At 41.7% G+C, this 24,508-nt stretch overlaps 1 protein-coding gene across 13 annotated transcripts in view; it reads left to right on the forward strand.

Annotated features, from left to right (window-relative positions):
• Positions 1–24,508, forward strand: part of CHD2 (chromodomain helicase DNA binding protein 2) — a 129,991-nt gene that overhangs the window by 94,170 nt on the left and 11,313 nt on the right. For 12 of the 13 annotated variants that reach the window (XM_073653315.1, XM_073653311.1, XM_073653310.1 and 9 more), the window contains exons 22-34: positions 2,372–2,520; positions 2,630–2,726; positions 6,868–6,960; positions 7,090–7,263; positions 8,010–8,185; positions 8,279–8,320; positions 8,408–8,547; positions 11,184–11,322; positions 19,165–19,315; positions 20,125–20,244; positions 20,351–20,473; positions 21,636–21,758; positions 22,718–22,852. In XM_073653315.1, coding sequence (XP_073509416.1) covers positions 2,372–2,520; positions 2,630–2,726; positions 6,868–6,960; positions 7,090–7,263; positions 8,010–8,185; positions 8,279–8,320; positions 8,408–8,547; positions 11,184–11,322; positions 19,165–19,315; positions 20,125–20,244; positions 20,351–20,473; positions 21,636–21,758; positions 22,718–22,852 — 1,662 coding nt within the window. The remainder of the gene's footprint in view (positions 1–2,371; positions 2,521–2,629; positions 2,727–6,867; positions 6,961–7,089; positions 7,264–8,009; positions 8,186–8,278; positions 8,321–8,407; positions 8,548–11,183; positions 11,323–19,164; positions 19,316–20,124; positions 20,245–20,350; positions 20,474–21,635; positions 21,759–22,717; positions 22,853–24,508) is intronic. The other variant, XM_073653303.1, reaches the window with a different exon arrangement.

Genomic DNA, 24,508 nt, shown 5'->3' on the forward strand with positions numbered 1-24,508 from the left:
AAAATAAACTCTAGGGTTAGGGTTGTGATGGGGTTGGGATTTTTTTCAGAAGAAAAAAAAAGATGGCGATATGGCGACTAGTGTTGAGCGCAAGTGCTCACTTCTTGAGTTTGCATCAGGTGCTCAGGAATGCACAGGAATGAGTCTCGCGGGTGCTCAAGTGACATGCTCGAGTCTCTGCCCCATATGCTTCGTGGCCAAAAAAACCTCGCGGGGATTGCCTGCCATGCACGAGTGATCCCCGCATGTTTTTTTGGATGTCTCAGGGTATGTGCCCACGATGCGCAAATGAAGCAGAAAATTTACGCTTCATTTCCGCATGTACTTTGCCGGAAAAACGCATACGGATTTTGACATGCGTTTTTCGCGCGTTTTGCACATGCAGAATTGCCTTGCGTTTTCTACTGCATTGTAGATGGCAATTCCGCATGCGTAAACTCACAAACAATTGACATGCTGCGGAATTTTCCGCACATCAAAAACGCTGCGGAAAATTCTGCAGCATGGGCATTACAATTGCGGAATTACATAGGGGACCATGGCAGAAGGCTTAACATGCTTATATCATGCGTTTACACTGCTGAAATTTCCTCACCAAATACGCATGAAATACTTATCGTGGGCACATACCCTCATAACCATGAAACATGCGAGCGGGGACTCGAGCATGTCACTCGAGCACCCGTGATACATGGTGCATACCCGTGCACCTGATGCAAACTCAAGTAGCGACCACTTGCGCTCAAGACTAATGACAACTTATTCAATATGATGACCTAATGTTATCAAATTCTGTGTCGTACCTCTGGATTCAAAATGTTCACTATACCCCTTGATAAAATCCTTGAGGGGTGTAGTTTCCAAAATGGGGTCACATGTGGAGGGGTTTCCACTGTTTAGGCACATCAAGGGCTCTCCAAACGCGACATGGCGTCCGCTCTCAATTCCAGACAATTTTGCGTTCAAAAAGTCACACAATGCTCCTTCCCTTCTGAACTTTACCATGCGCCCAAACACTGTATTTTCCCCACATATGGGGTACTGTCGTACTCAGGAGAAATTGCACAACAGTTTTTGGGGTTCATTTTCTCCTCTTACCCTTGTGAAAATAAAAAAATTGGGGCTAAAACATTATTTGTGTGGAAAAAGTTTGATTTTTTTTATTTTCACGGCTCCATGTTATAAATTTCTGTGAAGCACATGGGGGTTCAAGGTGCTCACCACACATCTAGATAAGTTCCCTGAGGGGTTTAGTTTCCAAAATGGTGTCACTTGTGGGGGGTTTCCACTGTTTAGGCACATCAGGAGCTCTCCAAACGCAACAAGGCGTCTTCTAATTATTCAAGCAAATTTTACATTCAAAAAGTCAAATGGCGCACCTTCCCTTCCGAACCCTGCCGTGTGCCCAAACAGTGGTTTTCCCCCACATATGGGGTATCTGCATGCTCGAGGGAAATTGCACAACAAATTTTGGGGTCCATTTTTTCCTGTTACCCCTGCGAAAATAAAAAAAATTGGGTCTAAAGTAGCATTTTTTTTAAAAAAGTTAAATGTTAATTTTTTTCTTCCACATTTCAAAAATTCCTGTGAAGCACCTGAAGGGTTAATAAAGTTCTTGAATGTGGTTTTGAGCACCTTGAGGGGTGCAGTTTTTAGAATGGTGTCACTTTTGGGTATTTTCTGTCATAAAGACCCCTCAAAGTGACTTCAAATGTGATGTGGTCCCTAAAAAAATGGTTTTGTAAATTTTGCTGTAAAAATGAGAAATCGCTGGTCAACTTTTAACTCTTATAGCTCCATAAAAAAAAAAAAAATTTTGGTTCCAAAATTGTGCTGATGTAAAGTAGACATGTGGGAAATGTTATTTATTAACTATTTTTGTGACATATCTCTCTGATTTAAGGGCATAAAAATTCAAATTTTGAAAATTACAAAAAATTTTAAAATTTTTGCCAAATTTCCATTTTTATTCACAAATAAACGCAAGTGATATCGAAGAAATTTTACCACTATCATGAAGCACAATATGTCATGAAAAAACAATCTCAGAATCAGGGGGATCCGTTGAAGCGTTCCAGAGTAATTACCTCACAAAGTGACAGTGGTCAGAATTGTAGAATTGGCCTGGTCATTAACGTGCAAACCACCTTCGGGGGTAAAGGGCTTAATTGGTACTTGTTGTATACATGAAACACTGGCATCTGCATGAGAACTGCAGCGTTTTCTGACTTTATTTCCATGGACAGTTTTATTATTCGAGTTCTCTTATTGTGACACAAGTGCAGTGCCTCATTAGTGGTTATAGATCTGTTTTAATGTCACTTACCTTTACCTATAGGGACTAACAACATGTAATTCTCTTACCGTACAGGTGAATATTTACCGCCTTGTAACAAAGGGAACAGTAGAAGAAGAAATCATAGAAAGGGCAAAGAAAAAGATGGTTCTTGACCACCTTGTAATCCAACGTATGGACACCACTGGTCGGACTGTGCTGGAAAATAACTCTGGAAGTTCAAAGTAAGTACACCCCAAACTCATGAGATCTGGTCAGCATTCTGTGTTCTCTTTCTACGTGTGGTAACCATCTATGTATTAGCCAACAAATGACAGTGGTTCTTTGTTCTAGCTCCAACCCATTTAACAAGGAGGAGTTAGCTGCTATTCTTAAGTTTGGAGCAGCAGACCTCTTTAAGGAACCAGAAGGAGAGGAATCAGAACCCCAGGTTAGCGTCACTTACTGTTTTGTGTTCGACGTAAATGGGCTGATGTGTTTTCAGAGTAATTCTTATACAAGCCCAGTCAGAATAGCACAAATATCATCCCTATTGTGCACAGAGGTCCAGAAAGTCACGTGGGAATCTCTTGATATGTGCTAATTTATAGACTATATCAGGAAGTAATAAAGCTACCGCAAAGTATAGCAATTACTTTATTTGCTGCTGCTAGTATGAATTGGGCCTTATTGTGTGGATAATCTAGTAATTTCCGCCTTGTGTAAAATCAGCCTTTTTTTTTTTATCTAAAGCTAGTCAAACACATGGATATATATCGACCAAACTCCGCAAGACCAGCAGTTTAGATTGTGTATCCGAATTCTCTTATGATGGCAGTTAGTTGAAATCATCACCAGTTTGGGGCTGCTCTTTTTACATAGTGGATAGCCTCAGACTGGTGACTCTTCTAAATATAAGCTACTGTGAAAAGTGCACAGAAGTAGCCCTAATGCAAGCAAAGTTTGGCCCGAACTTCTGGGCTGTGGGAATCCTGGCATGTAAAGAGGGAATCCACAACCCTCTGAAACCCTCACCCCCTCTCCTTTGCTTCGAGAGAGCAAGACCTCTAACTCAGCGCTGCCGCGTACGTCGACCGGTAACATTATTAGAGCGGTTATCGTTCAGCAACATCTTAAAAAAGTATTAAGCAGAAGTCGGTTAGAGTAAAAAGCGCGATCTTGCTCTTTCACTGTGAAAAGGGCATCTGAGAATTGTGGAATCCCGCTCTGCACTCTGGAACCCCACTACCCAGAAGTTCGGGCCCTTTCGGGGGTCATTAGGGTTGCTTTTGAACACTTGACAATAACTTATATTTAGAAAAAATGTCACCAGTCTGGGGCTGCCCACTGGCCTATTAAATAAATGTGCAGCTCCAGAGGGATGATTGGTACTCTTTACATATACAGTGGATATAAAAAGTCAACTCACGTAAAAAAATCATACCAAGAAGAATCATTTCAGATTTTTTTCCACCTTTAGGCTGTGTGCCCACTATGTGTTTTTTAAGCTTTTCCGCAGCGGCAATTCCGCTGCAGAAATTCTTAAAAAAATGCTTGGTAGAAGGTCTACCATGTTCCCCAATGATAATCCGCATGTGCTGTGCACATGCTGCTGAAATTTCCGCTGCGGATTATCATTGTGGAAAAATCCGCAGCACTACCAATTATTTTGCAGAATCGCGGCGTTTTCGCCGACATTGACTTGCATTGGACCGCATGACATCCGCATCACTGCATCTGTACATGCGGTTAAATGTGCGGATGGTACCCGGGTTTGGAGAAGAGGAGACTCCTCTGCACCCGGGTACCATAGAACCTGTAAAAAAAGAATAAAATAAAAAATAAATATTATACTTACCTTCTTATGGCCCCCGGTGTCCTTTGCGATCCGTCCTGGCTTTCCGGCAGCTTGCTGTGGTCTAAAAAGGACCTGTCATGGCGTCATTTAGTCGTGACCCGTAGCCGGTCGCGTGACCAGTCACATGACTAAATGACGTCATGGCAGGTCCTTTTAGACCACCACGAGCTGCCGGCAAGCCAGGACGGATCGCTAAGGACACCGGGGGCCATCAGAAAGTAAGTATAATATTTTTTACCATTCTTTTACGGTCACACTATATAAATTCTTGCCGTTTGCATGGATTTATGACAACCCGCATGTGGAAATGCATGTGAAAAACGCTTCACTTTTGCTTGTCCCTGGCAGGAAAAACGCATGTAAAATCCGCATGCGGTTTTTCTGCCCGGGAGATGCAGAAACGCTCAGGAAAAATCCATTAAAAACAAACTGAAGTCTTTTTGAGGACAAAAATAACAAAACTGAAATAATGTGGTTGTATGAATGTGAACACTCACTTATAATTGACGATGTGGTTGTGTTCAGAATTAGCCAATCGCATTTAGACTTTTGTTTAATAGTAGTCCGTACACAGCTGATATCATTTACAGTGATTCTCGTAACTCCATATAAAGTTTAGCTGTTCTAGTAGGATTTTCCTGACATTTTCTTAGTTGAATTTTACTGCCAAAGCCATGGTCCGTAAGCCGCTTATAAAGCCCCCGTCTCACATAGCGAGATCGCTGCTGTGTCACGGTTTTGGTGACGCAACAGCGACCTCACCAGCGATGTCGCTATGTGTGACACTTTGCAGCGATCAGGCCCCTGCTGTGAGGTCGCTGATCGCTGCAAAGTGTCCTGGACCATTTTTTGGTCGTTGCCCTCCCGCTGGTCAGCACACATCGCTGTGTGTGACCAGCGGGAGCAGCGATCAGGCTGGTAACCATGATAAACATCGGGTTACTAGGGGCACACGCGCACTTAGTAATCCGCTGTTTATCATGGTTACGAGCCTGCTAAAGTGAGCGGTAACCTCCCGCTCACCGTAGCAGAGTGGTAACCATGATAAACGGGTTACTAGGTGCGCGTGTGCCCCTAGTAACCCGATGTTTATCATGGTGACCAGCCTGCTCCTGCTTCAGCAGGCTGGTAACCAGGAACAGGACATCGTGGAAAGATTCCTTCCACGATGTCGCTGCTCCCCTGATCGTTGGTGAGCCTGCCTGTTTGACAGCTCACCAGCGACCACATAGCGACGCAGCAACGATCCCTGACAGGTCGTATCGTTTTCGGGATCGTTGCAGCGTCGCTAAATGTGATGGGGCCTTAACACAGCAAAGGGATCTCGTTGAAAGTTATCAGTCAGTAGATAAAATTTCCAATGCATAAGATATACCATGGAACACTGTGAAGAAGAGGCTTAAATTGGGCACAACATGACATTAACCTATAACCGGACGTCTCTCAAAAATTGATGAAAAGACGAGAAGAAAATTGGTCTGTGAGGGTGCCAAGAGACCTTCAGCAACATTAAAGTCGCTACTGGAATTTCTGGGAAGTACTGAATGTGATGACAATCTTCATATGTCTGGACTGTGGGGTACAGTGGCATGACAGAAAACATCCAAGCGCGGCTATGTTTTGCAAAACCTACATCAAGTCTGCCAAAACCATGTGGGAAAGCAAGTTATAATTTGATTGGGTCAAGGTAGAATTTTTTGGCTATAATTCCTAAAGATATGTATTGCGCAGAGCCAACACTGCACATCACCAAAAGAACACCATAGCCACGGTGTATCATGGTGGAGGCAACATTATGCTATTTTGGTGGAAACTGAGGCTTTAGTCAGAGTGAAGGGAATTATGAACAGTTCAAATATCAGACAATTTTGCATCAAAACTTTCAGGCCTATACTAAAAAGCTAAAGATGAAGAGGAATTTCACCTTTCAGCACAACAACCCTAAACATACTTACACATTAACAAAAGAATGGGTTCTCCATAAGAAAATCAAAGTTTTGGAATAGCCCAGCCAGAGCTCAGATCTGAATCCAATTGAAAATCTGTGGGAGATCTGAAGAGGGCTTTGTACACTGGAGATGCTCTCACAATCTGACAGATTTGGAGCTCTACTGCAAGGAAGAGCAAAGATTGCCAATTCTAGATGTGCCAAGCTGACTCCTACCCAAAAAGACTGAATGCTGTCATAAATTTAAAGGGTACTTCAAAGTATTAGTTTAAGGGGGTGCATATTTATGAAGCCTCATTATTTTAGTTCTTTTGTTTGCGAGTTTTTCCACCTGGAAATATTTCAGTTTATTTTTCAATTGAATTGTACAGATTATGGGCGACATTGAAGGTGGAAAAAGTTCTGAAATTATTCTTCTTGATATATATTTTTTAAATACTAAAAATCTGGCATTTTAGCAGGAGTGTGTAGATTTTTTATATCAACTGTACATGTGATATACATTTTTTACTGTGTCCCTCTTAGTAGGAAAGCTCCTTTCTATAGAGTATGCTGATGTATGTAGCCCAGTGCATGCTGAGAAACATGTGGGGGCACGTGGATTCGTTCTGTGTGCGATGACTCTTCAAGTGTGAAGTAAAGACAAGATGTACAAATCTTTATTTCTACTGTTCTGCACTGGATCTAGTGTTAATGACAGGATCTTTGCAATCTCTCCAGTGTATCACTTCTGTCATCTAATCCAATTTTTTATGATTTCTCTTATTTTGTATTATTCACCAATAGGAAATGGATATTGATGAAATTTTACGTCTAGCAGAGACCAGAGAGAACGAGCCGAGCTCTAGTGCAACCGATGAGCTGCTGTCTCAGTTCAAGGTAAGCTGCGACTCCAGTATCGATTGATGGGAGTAATGTCTACTGCACATTGTGCTGTCAGAACCACGCATATAAGGCCATTGGGGTAAGGACTTGTAGTGGATAAGGTCATTCTGCGTCCTATTTCAGGTGGCTAACTTTGCAACCATGGAAGAAGTGGAACAGGTGCCAGAAAACCAAGGGCAGATAGATTGGGAGAATATCATTCCCGAGGAGCAGAGGAAAAAAGTAGAAGAGGAAGCCCGGCAGAAAGAGTTGGAAGAAATCTACATGCTTCCTAGGATTCGAAGCTTAAATAAAAAGGTAGAGCCTGGACTAAAGATCTTAACCCTTTCACGACTTGGCCATTTTTCATTTATTCGCTTTAGCCTTCTCCTCCCTTTCTTCCAAGAGCCATAACTTTTTTTTTTTTTTCTGGCGATATAGACGTATGAGGGCTTGTAATTTGCTGGACATGTTGAAAAAAAAATTCACTTAAGTGGGGTAAAATGGTGAAAAAAATAAAATCCTGCCAAGGATTTTGGGTTTTGTTTTTCCAGCATTCATAATACAGTAAAAAATAACCTGGTGATGATGAGTAGTTAAATACAATTCAGAAGTTTGAGAAAAGAAAAAGAAAAATGGTTTATCTAATTTCTGAGACCTGTCACATTTTTTACGGTTTTGTCGATGTAGCTATGTGGGGGTTTGTTTTTTGCATGGTGAGCTTATGTTTTATTGGCACTATGTTGGGGTACATATGATGTTTTTATTGCATATTTGGGGAAGGTGCAATGGTTTGAAAATTGCAATTCTAATGTATTTTGTTTTATTTCTCTTTCCAATGTTTATCGAATGGTATAATTAATTTTATATTTTCAAAGGCTGGACTTTTTGTGGACACGACAATACCAAATATGTATATCTTGTATTTCTTTATGTTTATTAGGAAAAGCAGGTGATTTTTTCTTTTTAATGTTAAAACTTTTTTATAATGTGTGAGTAACTTGTATAAAATGTCATAAAACAGAAAGGCTAGTTCAGCCCAGTTGACATCAATATATTCATAGGCCCAGGCAAATGAAAGCGAGTCCGATCAGGAATCCAAGCAGAAAGCTCAGCGATCCTCTGGCTCCGATAGTGATTCTGATGACTCGGATGATGACCGAAAACCCAAACGCAGAGGACGTCCCCGCAGTGTTCGGAAGGACACGGTGGAGGGTTTTACAGATGCAGAGATTAGGAGGTATCAGAACAAGCCTTTATTCTTTATGATGCTTAGCTGATCTATCTGAAAATATGATTTCCAATTGTACATTGTTGATTTTTTTTCTGTTAGGTTTATAAAAGCCTATAAAAAGTTTCCCACTCCACTTGAAAGGTATGGGTCTTATTGTTGCATCTTTAAAATTGAATATTCACTTTCCATGGCACTAAATTGATTATTTTATTTTTATGTCTGTTCAAGGCTTGAGTGCATTGCACGAGACGCAGAACTCGTGGAGAAATCGGTGGCAGATCTGAAGAGATTGGGAGATCTTTTGCACTCTAGCTGTGCTTCAGCTATGCAGGAGTTCGGAGAACAATTGAAAGAGAATCCAACTGATGGTATGCGGCTCCCTAATAGATAAAGAAATCTATATATATAATCGTCTTATCCCGTCTGTCTGTCTGTCTGTCTTTCTGTCTGTCTGTCTGTCCAGGAAATCCCGCGGCGCTGATTGGTCTGGCCGCGGCCAATCAACGATGCGGGATTTCAGAAAAAGATGGCGGCCGTTAGCGGCTCATCTGCGGGACGGAGGTCAGCGGCGATGCAGCGGGGAGATGAGCGGCGCGAGGCGCTCATGTCCCCGCTGCTGGCAGCACAAGTACCCCGACAGGCAGCGCCGCTCACCTCCATGCGGCTAACTTCGGGAGATCAGCGGCTTGGCCCACTGATCTCTGGAGGGCAAGTGTGAACGGAGGACCGGGGAGCGGCGCTGCGGGTCGGGATGCTTCTGCTGCGAGTAGCCGCTCATCTCCCGGCTTCTCGCAGCAGAAGTAGCCGCACAAGCAGCGCCGCTCCCCGGTCCTCACTAATACGACGCTGATTGGTCGCTGCCAGCTGCGACCAATCAGCGAGATTAGCGCCAAATTTAAACAACGCTCTGCTGATTGGTCGCGGCCGCTAGCCGACAGAGACCAATCAGCGAGATTGGCACCAAATTTAAACAACGCTCTGCTGATTGGTCGCCAGCCGTGACTAATCAGCGATTTTGGTGCCAAATTTAAACACCGCTTTGCTGATTGTTGCCGGCTGCCAGGCGCGACCAATCAGCGAAATTGGCGCCAAATTTAAACAGCACTCTGCTGATAGCTCGCGGTTGCCGGCTGCGACCAATCAGCGATTTTGGCGGCAAATTTAAACAACGCTCTGCTGATTGCGCCCAGTCGGCTGCATACATATTCTAGAATACCCGATGCGTTAGAATCGGGCCACCATCTAGTGTTTTAATAACTGTGGATATAGTCCATCGTAGCCAGTCAGATTACATCTTTCACTTTGTAACATGAATTGAAAAATGAATGATGATTGGGGGTTTGCACATAACTGATTCAGTTTGTGGCACTAGTTTTTTCTTTCCCTAAATGTATAGTCATTTCAATTAGTGTCTGTCTAAAGCATCACACTCATGTCATCTCAGTCTAAGGCTATGTTCACACGTTGCGTCTTTGCTGTGTTTTTTTCCTGCTCTCTAGGCAGAAAAGAATGCATGTCAAAAAGGCTGGTGTTTGGTGCGTTTTTCAGGATCCCAAAGTTCAGCTTTGCTTTCACCACAGAAGCATGACAACAGATCTCTAATGCAAGACATATGTGAAACCATATTAACCAGAATTACAAATGTAATAGTGGGGGGAGGTGAATTGTTCAGGAATATTTTACCCAAGACATTGACAGTGCATTGAGTATGTAGAACACGGTTTGCTTTCACACTTTGGTCTGCCTTTGAGTTGCTCAGGCATTGTTTAATTTCACACCTTGGTTGGCCACAGGTATTGCTCAATCTCACGAAAAACGCTGCAAAAATGCTGAAAGAATTGACATGCTGCAGATTTAATAAATAAAATGAAGCAGTTCTCAAATTCAGTCAAAAAAAAAAAATAAAGTCTGTGTATGGGATTTCTGAAATCTCATAGCTTTTACTTGTACTGTGAAACACAGCTTCTTATTTGCATAAAAAAACGTTGCTAAAAGGTTAAAGGAGTTGTCCACTATTTTCACATTGATGCCCTATCCGCAGGATAGTGCATCCATGTATGATCAACCGGGGTCCTGCAGGCGGCACCCCCGCCGATCGGCTGTTATCGTTGGTGGTGGCTGCCGGCCGGAAGTCCTTACCTGTGGTTCTTGGTCGTTAAGTTGTAGTGGCTGGCGCTTGTTACTGCCAGGGCTGTGGAGTCGGAGCTCATTTTGGTGTAGTCGGAGTTGGTATAAAATGGACCAACTCCGACTCCTAAAATATATAATAAATTGGGTACAGTAGTTCAATGCAGTTTGTGGGGAATATTTTTTCATAAGAATTTGTGAAAGTTATGAAATGTCCTATAAATGTCTGTCCTATTCCTGATCTAAGGGTCTAGACTTTTAGCTGAGATGAATCTGTGCTACAGTAAATTTATCACTTAAACATGAGCCATGTATGAGGGAATCGCAGGTGGAGTCGGAGTTGGAGGTTTGGCTTACCGACTCCACAGCCCTGGTTACTGCATATCTGTCTCCTACTCAATTGAATGGGAGGCGGATGTGCAGTACCCTGCGCTGGCCACTACAACTTGCCGGCCAAGCACTGCAGGTAAGGACTTCTGGCCGGCTTCCGCCGCCGCCGTCACCGATAACTGCTGATCGGCAGGGGTGCCGCATAAACCACGGATAGCGCTCATACGAGAAAATCGGTCCTGTGCACGAGCCCTAAATCTTCATCATGTCAATTCCTTGTGCAAATTTTGAGTGTGGATTTCACACTGTACATTGCAGAGGATGAGATACTCGCCAAATTAACGGATCTACACCAAAATCCGAACATAATATACACTTTTTCAGTCACGTGATCATACCCTTAATTACCCGTAATTTTGTGATAAATCCGCATATTATTGACTGCGCCACTGAGCCTTTTTGGAGGGTAATGTAGATCTGATTAGGGAGGTTCAGAGGTAATTATGAGTATAATTATTTTTTTGCTGTTTTTGTGTATTTGCTCTAGGTAAAGGTCCTGGTAAAAGAAGGGGCCCAACTATTAAAATTTCTGGCGTTCAAGTGAATGTGAAGGCTATTATTCAACATGAGGAAGACTTTGAAATTCTTAATAAATCCATTCCTAAAGATCCAGAGGAAAAGAAAAAGTGAGTAGTGTTTTCCACATTGCTTGTAATTTTATGTGAACAGGATGGTCAGGTGTCTTGATAATGTGCTGTTTGGGACTGCTTGCCTATAAGCTACAGTATTGTGCAAATGTTTCAGGCAGCTGTTGGGAAACAATTCTGCAAAGTAAGAATGCTTTATTTTTATCAATTAACAAAATTATTTGAACAAAAGAGAAGTGAGCGCCTTTCATCTTCAAAACCGCATCATTTCTTCTAGGTACACTTGTACACCGTTTTTGGAAAAACTTTGCAGGGAGTTTGTTCCAAACATGTTAACATACCACATATCTTTTGTGGCTGTAGGCTTGCACAGATCTTTCTGTCTCTCCATGTAATCCCAGACAATCTCAATGATGTTCAGATCAGGGCATCACTTCCAGGACTCCTTGTTCTTCTTTCATGTCACAGGTCATACACCATGGCAAGTCTGAGCATAGTTTCATGACACAAGGTAGCTATACTGCATCCACAATATCTCTTCCAGGCAAGCATTTCCAAGCAGACTGGCTTCAAGATGTGCTGTTCAAACTCTTTGAAGCACCAAGAAATGGACAGTAGACACAATGGTCGTTCAGTGAAACTTATTGCAGCAGATGAAAGACATATCTTGTTTACTTCCCTTCGAAATTAGAAGATGTCCAGAAGTGCAGAACTGGCAGCAACTAATGGGATATCTGGCAATAATTGGTTTACATGGAACAATTGTGGCCAAAAAGCCATATCTTCAACATGGAAAGAATGCCAAGCAACTAAAATATGGACAAAAGCATGGGAACTTGTGTGCTGAAAAATGTCAGCAATTAAAAATGAGTGTCTGCATGCAACAGTTAACCCCATAACGCTCAATGACAGACACTGCACGGCATGAGCGGGTGTAAGTTAATGCTCCTTGCCGTGCAGTGTCCGTCATAGCTTTGAACTGGCACAGCGTTTAAACACGCTGTGCCAGTTCAGTGCCGACAGCTGTCTGTGACAGCTGAGCGGCACGAGAAGGGGTGCAGGGACCCATGCCGTCAGTCCCTGCACCCAGATCGCTCCGATCGGTCAGTCAATCTGACTGACCAATCACAGCATGATAGAGCAGGAGACGCTGAAATTTGCGTGTCTGCTGCTCTATCAGTGCCAGAGCTCCGCGCTGCCAGTGGCTGAGCTCCGTCTCTAAACAGCCAGGAGCAGTGACAGCGCCCCCTCCTGGCTGTTAACCCCCTGAATACTGCAATTGAGCGCGATAAACAAAAAAGTACACTTATTTGGTATTGCCGCGTCCGGAACGACCCAATCTATAAACGTGTCACACTAGTTAACCCTTTCAGTGGACAGCATGTAAAAAAAAAAAAAAAACACGAGAAGCTATGAGTTTTCATCATACCGCTGGAAAAAAGTGGAATAAAACACGTTCAAAAAGACGGATGTAAATAAAAATGGTACCGCTGAAAACGTAATCTTGTCCCACAAAAATCAAGCCACCATACAGCTCCATCAGCCGAAAAATTAAAAAGCTACAGTTCTCAGAATAAAGCGATGCAAATATAATTATTTTGTCTATAAAAGTTTTATGTAAAAGCGCAAAAACATAAAAAAATTACATAAATGTGGTACCGCTGTAAACGCACTGACCCGAAGAATAAAGCTGCCTTATCAATTTTACCACACAAGTAACAATAACAACAAAAAAAAAATCCTGAATTGTTGGTTTTTGTTCATTCTGCCTCCCAAAGATCAGAATAGAAAGCGATCAAAAAATGTAATTTGCCAGAAAATGGTACCAATAAAAACGTCAACTCGTCCCGCAAAAAGATAGCCGTCACATGACTGTCGGCCGAAATATGGAAAAATTATAGCTCTCTAAATATGGCGATGCAAACATTCGTTTTTGCAAAAAAAAAAAGCGTCTTTTAGTGATTGACAGCTGTCAATCATAACCCGATATGAATCTGGCATCGCTGTAATCGCACTTACCCGAAGAATAAAGTCGCCTAATCACTTATACCGCACGAGGAACGGCGTAAAAGATAAATAAAACCAATTCTTCACCTGCTGCAGATTTGTTTATTCTGCCTCCCAAAGATTGCAGTATGGCTCGGCGCACATTTATCCTGCACTCTGCATTGAGCGCTTACACCGGAGTTTCCGTGTAAATCTCTGAAATAAGTGATTTAGACGGAACCCATGACGGAAGATTCCCTGTAATGAGGCAGATGGAGGCACTGTGGACGCCGTCTGGCCTATGATCTGGCAGTGTCCATCATTTTAGGCGTGCATAAAAGCGCGGTCAGCCACAGTTTTGTGCACCTCTGAAAAAAAGGATAACGCTGAACAGAGGCCAGACGAAGTCCAGAGTAACTCTGCTGCCTCATCTCATTATAGTGAATGGATCCCTCAGGGGTTTCATCTGAATCCCGTCATTCGGAGATTTAGATGGAAACCCCAAAGTAAGTGCTCCGCGTAGAACGCCGGATAAATGTGATCTAAAATGTTATGTAAAATGTTCCCAATAAAAACTTCACATAAAACCCCCTACTCATGTCTGTCATGTGTTAATGGAAATATAGGGGGCTTCCACGTTACAGGTAGTACAAAGGCTCTGGAAAAGCTAAATGGCTCCTCGCCCCCCAAAAGAAATTCAGCAAATTCTGCCCATCCAAATTCGCCCTCCCTTCTGAGCACCGCTGTGTGTCTAAATCACATTTAGTGTCCTCATGTTTGGCAGGGGTATTATTTCCAAAATGAGGTCACTTGAGGGGGGATTCTGCTCTTCTAGCATTTAGGGGCTCTGCATATGGAGTCTGCAAACTATTCTAGGAAAATCTGCGCTCCAGGAGGCAAATAGCGCTCAGTCCATCCTGAGTGTCGCGGTGTGGCCAAGTAGTACTGTACAGCCACATATGAGGTATTGCCACATTCAGCAGAAATTATGGGACAAATTTTGGTGCCATTTTTATCCATTATCCCAGTGTGAAAATGTAAAATCTGGGGCTAAAACAAAATTTTTGCGGTAAAAATGTAATTATTTTTTACTCACTGCCCAATGGAATAAAATTCTGTGACACACGCTTGGTGTCAGTATGATCCCTGCATCCCTAGATGAATTCATTGAGAGGTGTTACAGCACCTCAGGGGATCTCCCAGTGGGTCATGGCACCCTCAAACCATAACCGTAAAATCTGTACTATAATATGGTGCTCTATCCTTTCTGACCTTTGCACTGTGCCTCAAAAGTAGTTGCCAATTACATGTAGGGTATTGGCGTACTCAGGAGAAATTGCACAACAAAATGTTACCTGTTACCCTTGTGAAAATATAAAGTTTGGGGCTAAAAGAAAATTTGTGATTTTTATTTTTACGGCTCTACGTTATAAATTTCTGTGAAGCACCTGGAGGTTCAAAGTGCTCACCACACATCTAGATAAGTTAATTGAGGGGTCTAGTTTCCAAAATGTGGTCACTTGTTGGGTTTTTTCGCTGTGTAGGCACATCAGGGGCTCCCCAAATGCAACATGGCATCCACTAATTATTCCAGCAAATTTTGAATTGAAAAAGTCAAATGGTGCTCCTTCCCTTCCGAACCCTGCCGTGCGCCCAAACAGTGGTTTTCTGCCACATATAGGGTATCAGCGTGCTCAGGAGAAATTGCACAACAACTTTTGGGGTCCCTTTTCTCCTGTTACCCTTGTGAAAATAAAAAATTGGCGGCTAAAAGAAAATTTTTGTGTTTTTTTTTTGTCACGTCTTTATGTTATAAACTTTTGTGAAGCACCTGGGGGTTCAAAGTGCTCATCACACATCTAGATAAGTTCATTGAGGGGTCTTGGTTCCAAAATGGGGTCACTTGTCGGGGGTTTCCACTGTTTAGGCACATCAGGGGCTCTCCAAACGCAGCATGGCATTCGCTGATTATTCCAGCAAATTTTTAATTCAAAAAGTCAAATGGTGCTCCTTCCCTTCCGAACCCTGCCGTGTGGCCAAACAGTAGTTTTCCGCCACCTATTTGGTATCTGCATGCTCAGGAGAAATTGCACAATACATTTTGGGGTCCATTTTTATCTGTTACCCTTGTGAAAATAAAAAAAAAATTGGTCTAAATTTAATATTTTGTGAAAAAAGTTAAATGTTAATTTTTTTTGTTCCTCATTGCTTCAGTTCCTGTGAAACACCTGAAGGGTTAATAAACTTCTTGAATGTGGTTTTGAGTTCCTTTAGGGGTGCAGTTTTTAGAGTGGTGTCATTTTAGGGTATTTTCTGTCATATAGACATCTCAAAGTCACTTCAAATGTGATGCGGTCCCAAAAAAAATGGTTTTGTATATTTTGTTGGAAAAATGAGAAATCGCTGGTCAACTTTTAACCCTTATAGCTCCCTAACAAAAAAAAATGCTGGTTCCAAAATTGTGCTGATGTAAAGTAGACATGTGGGAAATGTTATTTATTAACTATTTTGTGTGACATATCTCTCTGATTTCAAAGCATAACAATTCAAAGTTTGAAAATTGCAAAATTTTAAAATTTTCTCCAAGGTTCGTTTTTTTTCACAAATAAACACAAGAGTTATAGAAGAAATTTTACCACAATCATGAAGTACAATATGTCACGAAAAAACAGTCTCAGAATCAGGGGGATCTGTTGAAGCGTTCCAGAGTAATTACCTCATAAAGTGACAGTGGTCAGAATTGAAAAAATTGGCCCAGTCATTAACCTACAAAGTGGCTCAGTCCTTAAGGGGTTAAGCATGGTTGGAGGTTCCTTGTAAGTTTGCGTCTGCATTTCATCAGATGAAGTTGGGAATTTGGTCAGGATTAATGGTGTCCTCAGTATAGAGAAATACAGGCAGTCACCATCATGTAATACCATCAGGGAGGAGTCTGATTGGCTCCAAATTTATTCTGCTGCAGGAAAATGACCCCAAGCATACAGCCAATGCCATTAAGAGCTATATTTAGTATAAAGGTGAACAAGGAGTCATAGAAGTGATAATACGGCCCCCACTGAGCCTTGATTTCAGCATCATGCCGTTTGTCTGGGATTACATGAAGCGACAGAAGAATTTGCACAAGCCTACATTCACAGAAGATCTGTGGTTAGTTCTCCAAGATGTTTGGAACAAACGCCCTGCCGATCCTTCAAGAATGTGTGCATGTGTACCTAGAAGTGATGCTATTATCAGGGCTGTGGAGTCGCAGTCGGTGCTCATTTTGGTGGAGTCGGTATAAAATGGACCGACTCAGACTCCTAAAAAATAGAATAAATTGGGTACAGTAGTTCAATGCAGAATGTGCTGAATATTTTTTCACAGGAATTTAGGAAAGTTATGAAATGTCCTGTAAATGGCTGTTCTATTCCTGATCTAAGGCTACATTCACACACAGCGTTTTTGCTGGGTTTTTTGAGGATACGTTTTTCAGCTGCAAAAGCAGATCAGCTTTTTAAAAAACCGCATCACCTGAAAGGTTTTTGAGCTCATAGATAATGTTTTCAATAGCGAAAGCGGATTAGAAAAACGCTGCACAAACTGACATGCTCATTCTTTGTGAGGATCCGTTTTTGAGCCCAAAAACGGATCCTCACAAAACGATGTGTCTGAATATCATATCTTGAAACCCATTGACTTTGCTGGGATACCCAGAGTCACTGCATTTTATTGCAAAAAACGGATCCGCAAAAAACGCTGTTTGTGAATCATGGCCGTAGCCAGCGAGGGGCAGCTGCCCCCCCTAGAAGCAGGGGCACGCACCTATCAAAACTCACTTGTATGCTGCACCGGCTCCAGCCTGCAGGGGTCAATCTCCCCTCCTCTGTCCTGTCTTCTGCCATCTTCACCAGAGAGAGGAGGGGGAGGGGTGCCTGCCTTGCCCAGGATCCGATTCCTGGTCCCCGAGCTGGAGAAAGTGAGAAAGTGAAAGTACTACTGCTCATCTCTGTCACAGGAAGGTAACTAATGCTAATATTGTAGGTGATTATTATGTGCTCTCTGTGCAATGTGTGAACTATATGTGCGATATGTGCAATGTACTATTTGCTGTCTGTAGCTGTCATCTGTCTATCACACTCTATCCCTCCATGTATTCATCCCTCTATCTATCCATCTAACTATCCCTCCATCTATCCGTTCATCTATCCTTTCATTTATCCCTCTATCTATCCATCCATCCCTCTATCTATCTATATATCTATCCATCCTTTCATCTATCCCTCCAGCTATGCCTCCAGCTATCCATCCATATGGCTATCTATCATCTAGCTATCCATATATTTATCCATCCATCCATGTATCTATCTATCTCTCCATCTATCCATCCCTTTATTATTTTATCTATTCCTCCATCTATGTCACTATCTATCTATCTATCCATCTATCCATCTATGACTTTATCTATCTATATATCCATCCTTTCATCTATCCCTTCATCTATCCATCCATATGGCTATCTATCATCTATCTATCCATATATTTATCCATCCATCCCTGTATCTATCTATCTCTCCATCTATCCATCCCTCTATCTACCTATCCATCCCTCTATTAATCTATCTATTCCTCCATCTATCCCTCCATCTATCCATCCCTCCATCTATCTATCTATCTATCCCTCTATGACTTTATCTATCTATCCATCCCTCCATCTATCTATCTATCCCTCTATGACTGTATCTATCTATCTATCCATCCATTTATCCATCCATTTATCCATATCTGTCTATCCATATCTTATCTGTACCAAAAAGAATGAAGCTCTGACTGAGGTAGCAGTTGGGATGAGTGGCCTACAGGAGGACTGCCAGGCGCAAGAGGACTTGGGTCCTGACAGTGCTACTGCTGCCATATCTTCATCCTCATCAGATGAGGAGTTTGACTTTGACAAGTATTTGGATGACATGGAGCTGGCAAAGCGTTGCCGCAAGGAAAAAGATTTCACTCCTTCTCCTATAGCCAGCAGATTGACCATATTTCAGCAAAATTTTTCACTTGCTCTCAAATAAATAGAAAAATGTAACCGTTCATCAAAACTGACTGTGCATGAGGCAATTCCTTTATACCCTGAAATTGTTAGAGATGTGGCCCATGTGGTTACGGCTTTGCCTCCAACCCAAGTTAGTGTAGAGAGGTTGTTCTCTAGCTTTAATATTATTAGGTCAGTTTTGAGGTCATCTATGAAGGAGGATCTGATGGAGGCAATTCTATTTCTTAGAACAAATTCATAGACTGCACAAATGTTATTTAGTATGTTTTTGTTGAAAACAGTTTTTTGCCACTTACATAGTTTATTACATATTTACAATTTATTAGAGTTTTTTGTGTTCTAAAGTTGTATTCCAATAAATATATATATTATGTTCTATCTAAATATCTTGATTATTGTATCATAAAAATGATTAAATGTCTGATGTTCACATTGTACTACAATACATTTTTCACTTAAATATAAGCAATGTATGTTGGAGTCTGAGTCGGTGTAAGGGAAATTGAGGAGTCTGAGTCGCAGGTTTGGCTTACCGACTCCACAGCCCTGGCTATTATGAAGGCAAAAGGTGTTCACGCCAAATATTAGTTTGATTTAGATTCATCTTTTGCTCAATTACTTTGCATTTTAATTGATAAAAATAAACTATTAACACTTCTATTTTTGAACTCATTATTAGTTTGTAGTGTTTTTCCACACCTGCCTAAAACTTTTGTACAGTGTTGCATCTAGAGTATGGGGAGCATAGAGTATGCTTCTGAACAGTACCATGCTCATAGACTGCTCATGAAAAATAGAGGTGTCTCCCAATAGTATGTCCCCACTCATGGTGCTGTTTCCATGCCTTCTGCCTTTTATCATCTCAGGTTCCAGTTATCTAGTCGGGTTAAAGCTGCTCATTTTGATGTGGATTGGGGTGTAGAAGATGACTCCCATTTGCTCTTGGGAATTGTTGAACATGGCTACGGAAACTGGGAGCTTATGAAAAGTGACGCAGAGCTGAAGCTGACAGATAAGGTAATAGTTTTATAGTTTTTGCCTTTTTTTTGCAAACTTTTCATTAGGGATTCTCACGTGAACGTGAGAATTTATGTACCATGGTTAATCGCTTTCTAGCAGAAAAAGCAGCACATTTTTATGGTTTTGCCACTGCCTTAGTCGGCTTTATGTCTCACGGAGAGACGTAACCTGTCCATATGCCCTATTCAGCTATAAGAATATCATAGAAGGGGTCTGATGAACTAGAGCCCTCCTTGTATTACATGAACAGCAATTCCTTTGATTGTCCACCATGTAATACTTCATTTCCACTGCAGGGGAATTGCCTGGCTGGCAGCAGGAGAATAAGCTGTGGCAATCATAGCCCCAGCGGCAATCATAGCCCCAGCAGCCTTACTTTGAGACAGGTTGTCTATGATGAAACAGCCCATTGAAATAGTTGCAGTGGTGTCAATCACAGCAATGAAATTCAGTGGAGTAAGTTTTCAAAAAATCAGAAGGCTGCTGTACCTAATTGTGGGACTGGTTGTTTGCGGCTAGTTGTAGGCATATTCCCATTTACTATGTTGGCAGTGCTGATCATAGCTAAACAATCTGTTTATATACCAGTATGTTGTTGTGGAAGCATTATTCCAGTAACTGAAGTATATTGTATTAATACAATAAGGGTTTTTCCATCTAAATTGATGACATGTGCTAGTTATAAGCCAACACTTTACAATATAGCAAAGTGCCTTTCAAATCATATGCTAACTATAATAAGGAGAAATCTAGATGTGCTTCATGTATGAATTCTTCATATATTAATAGTAGTCTTCTGTGATTAGATCTTACCTGTGGAGACTGAGAAAAAGCCTCAAGGAAAGCACTTACAGACCAGAGCAGACTACCTACTGAAACTCCTTAAGAAAGAGACAGAAAAAAAAGAAGGCGGTCCGACAGAAGAGGTGAGAGCGTTTGCAGTCATGTTATTTTGGTATGTCATGTTGTGTGTGTGTGTGTGTGTATATATTTTGTTTGCTAGAAGTTTAGGCATATTTGTCTATTTAATAGGCAAAAAAGAGAAGAAGGCCACGTGCAAAGAGAGATAGTGCAGGCAAAGTGAAGGATGAGCATGGCAATGAGATCTCTTCACCTAGGCTTTCTGACCACCCATCAGAAGATGCAGAAACCAAGGTGTGTACACTTCTTTGCTGTCAAAGTTGCACATAGGCATAACTTGAGACAAGCATGTTTTCTTCCCCCAACACACAAGTAAAGTCTCCAGACTCGGCTGTGGGGATTGATGTCCCTTCAGTCACAGGAGTGCGGTTGGCTACTAGTGCTGCGTGGTTAGGTTTGGCGTTCAGACAGCATCTCTGTTAATCTCATAGCTATCTAATCTGACAGGTCAGTGCACGGTGTAGGTTATTTACGTTCTTGCACAAAAAAAGTTAGAAATTTGTTTTCCCAAACTGTTCCCATGAAGCTGAGAGCACACGTCTCTCTTGAATCTCTGCCATAAATGTGTAGCAATAGGATTTCCTTTAATCAAGACTAGTGCATAAAGTGGTGCCAGCCCAATAATCCTCCTCCTGTGCAGATGGCAGGAATACGTCTTGTGCTGACATTACCTCCAGAAGTAGTGAGTGTAAGGACAGCACTGTCTTTACGCTTCAACCCTTTCTAGCACGGGCTCTTACGCTTTTTGTATTGAACTGTTTTTAGCACTTGACGTTGATGTGGCAGACCTGAATAATTGTGCCATCCTATGGCAGTGCTCCATGTCAGTGTGGCCATTCTCCTGTTAGTGTTTAGTTCTAGCCAATACATTGCTTGATTTTATGGCTCTCATATAGTGCAGCGGCTTCAAACCTTTAGAATTAAAAACCCGCATTCGATACAATGGTAGATAAAAATCACTCTTCAACTGTGTAGACCAATTTGCCATAAAGTAGAAAATAAACTCTTCCTGCCCCCTAGTGGCGATACTTGGTGCTGCAGACTCGCATTGCATACTATAATTTAGTTTATATAGATAATTACACCCAAATTATTTTCCATTGTAGACTGACAGACTAGTGATGAATGTTTTGTCATATAGCTGCTTCCTATTTAGCCAGTTTATCAGGACACCTTGTAGGGATATTTCATCCTGTACAGTGTTATCTCCTGTGAGGATAGAATGGATGAACATGCTAATCAGACGAGGTGCTAATACTTTTGCATATGTGGTGTATGTAGGTCACCTATGAGCCTTTCTGTGACATTAAAGTGTGCAGCTTTTGTTTGTCTGTGCCTGGCAGTCAGCGATCTATCTCAGTGCTGTTAGACTAATGTAAGACTTTCTTTTCTCCAGGACGATGGCTCTCTAAAGAGTCCAAATAAGAAGAAACAAAAGAAAAAAGACAACAAGGAAAATAAGGACAAACAGAACCAAAAAAAGGACAGCACCAAAGAGAAGAGGAAGCCAAAGGAAAAGGTATACTTTATGGTAACATTTTGTAGCCACTATTAAGCCCCCCTCCCCTCCCATACACATTAGGCTGTATGGCTGAGTTTGGCTGATAGTCGAATGTGTGTACAAACCCCAGATAATTTCTTGTTATGGAAAATATTGATAGGGCATGTCCGATTTTGAACTGCCGATTGCATTGTCTCCTGGAGATAAGCCGTTGCCAGACATGTCTGACAGCGACTTTCTTATAGAGAACATAGGAGCACTCATTCGGATGAAATGGCTGCTGCCTGAATAATTAGCAGCCTTCTAATGTGCATGGTAAAAGTTACTGTCCAGCACCCCACAAGGCATCTCACAAATGATTGACAATACTATGACAGTTACTACCTTCATCGATGAGTTACAGAAGACCTAAACTGCAGATTTACAGCAGAGGTCGTGAAAATAGTAAAACAAGGCTAAGTACAATCTGCATCTGTGCAATTAGTTTACTTACGCGGCCGGAGATTTTCTTGACATATACTGTAATGTTTACATACACCCCCATTCACCAGACAGAGGCCAAGAGTGTCCTTTCAGCCCATTTCTGGTCTATATACATCTGTATAATATTTGGGTTTAGTGAACAGGAGAGTCAACAGTCTGGGCTTTCTGAAACAGAAGGCCGGTACATTTTAATTTTTACAATGCTTTCCTATGGTGAACGAATGCCTAGGCATCCACCCTGATTGGCCACTGTGGGGTGTATGTCTCTTGAGTGTACATGCCCAACAGGGACTCAGACGCAATGTGTACCTAGCCTTAGACTGGAAAGTCCCATAAAGCTTGCATGATGCTAAAAGACTAATTAGAGCTACCTGTAGTCTGCGGTGGAGAATGTGCTATAAGTTCTGGGTAATGTTCTGCCTGGTCATTTATTTCACCTTATTAACGTTAGTTTTGATGACTGTCCACTAATACGTTTTTCTCTTTCAATGTAGTTGAAGCGGGCTGATACCAAGGGTGGTGCCCGGAGTAGAAAGAACCAGGGACCCGTCCACATTACGGCCGGGAATGAGCCTGTCCCCATTGGGGAAGAGGAGGAGGATGATCTTGATCAGGAAACCTTCAGTATTGTAAGGATTTTTTTATTTGAGATCTGTAATCTTGTAATTTGTATTACTAGGTAATAACTAGGTAACAACCTTAGAGGTGACACTTCCCACCATAGTTATAGCATTCACTCTTTGGTGGATACTTCTCTGGGTGCTATGTTTAGTAGGCCGCCATTCCTTCACAACACAGAAAGATAAATGCGACTAACATTGCTCACTTCACACTTTTGGTCATATGGATGATTCAATGTAGTGATGATGACTGGTAGGGTTGAGCGAGTATGTTCTGTCCCGAGTATGCTTGGGCCGAGCTCCGAGTATTTACAGCTGCTCGGTGATATGGTTGAATCGCTCCCGTGTGCATGATTTGCAACTGTTTGACAGTTTTATTACATGTGAAGAATGTCTATTTCTAACACATTCCTCACAAGTAATAAAACTGTCAAACAGTTGCAAATCATGCACACGGGAGCGATTTAACCTTATCAGCTAGCAGCTATAAATACTCGGAGCTCGGCCCGAGCATACTCGGCAAAAGGGTTAATAGAACATACTCGCTCAACACTAATGATGACCCGTGTTCACACAACCTTGCAGCATAGAGGAGTTGTTTAATACATGTGTATGTTTTTTTTTTTTTAATTAAATGTGGAGGACTGGATCAATCTGTAGTGGTTCGCCTTTTTGGAGTTTTTCTTACATAATAGAACAAAAGAGCAAACAGTATTTCTCATTGCTCACTAATGCTGTCTGGCAAAGTTAACCTTGCCCTTAACATACTATGGGTCTAATATCTTAACCAAAACCATACAACACCCATGTCAGGCACCAGATATCACATACTTTATCATGAGAGAATGCTCCTCATCACCTGGGGACTAATGTGGGTCAAAGAGGAATCAAACCAAGGTTTCCATACCATATCAAATTTTTCAGGACAATGTCTATAATTATATACCACCCACTCATAGGAAGCTGCAGTATTTACCATATTGACCCAGTGTGAAATTCATTGGGTCTTCTATCCATCCATCTCATGGCGATAGCCTTGTGAGCCAAAAACGATGTTTCCATGAGAAGAGTGCAAGGGTAGTGAGGCCAGGTCTCCTCATCAAGGATTCCTAATAAACACAACTTAGGGCAGAGTGGTGTATGATTTCCATGAGGATAGCTATGACCTCATTCCAAAAGTCTGCAATAGGAGGGCATTACCATATCAGGTGTATAAAATCTGCCGCCTCTTCCCCACACCTATGGCAATCCGCAGTGGTAGATATACCCATCTTACTACATAAAGAGCTTAATGTTGAGGTGAGTCCGAGAAAAACATCAGCTGACGTTGGAGCGATGACTGTTGTTGTAGATGATGACGATGAAAGTGAACGTTTTCCTATTGAATTTTTAAATGGCTTAACCCCTTCAGGCATGCCAAGTCATTGCCTTAGACTTAAGGTGGGCAACATTATTATGTTGTTGAGAAATTTGAATACAAAACGAGGACTCCGCAATGGTACAAGATTAGTTGTAACATCATTGAATAGAAATGTTCTTGAGGCAGAGATTTTAACAGGATCAGCTGAAGGTGATAAGGCATACAGAGATATTTCCATGTGATCTGCCCTGGACAATTCACTTTTTGAATTGGCAAACATCTCTATAATCTTCTAAATTTTCCTT

This window comes from Phyllobates terribilis, unplaced genomic scaffold, assembly GCF_046119375.1.
Source record: "Phyllobates terribilis strain yellow unplaced genomic scaffold, ASM4611937v1 Scaffold_11__3_contigs__length_659146591, whole genome shotgun sequence".
Classification (NCBI taxonomy): Eukaryota; Metazoa; Chordata; class Amphibia; order Anura; family Dendrobatidae; genus Phyllobates; species Phyllobates terribilis.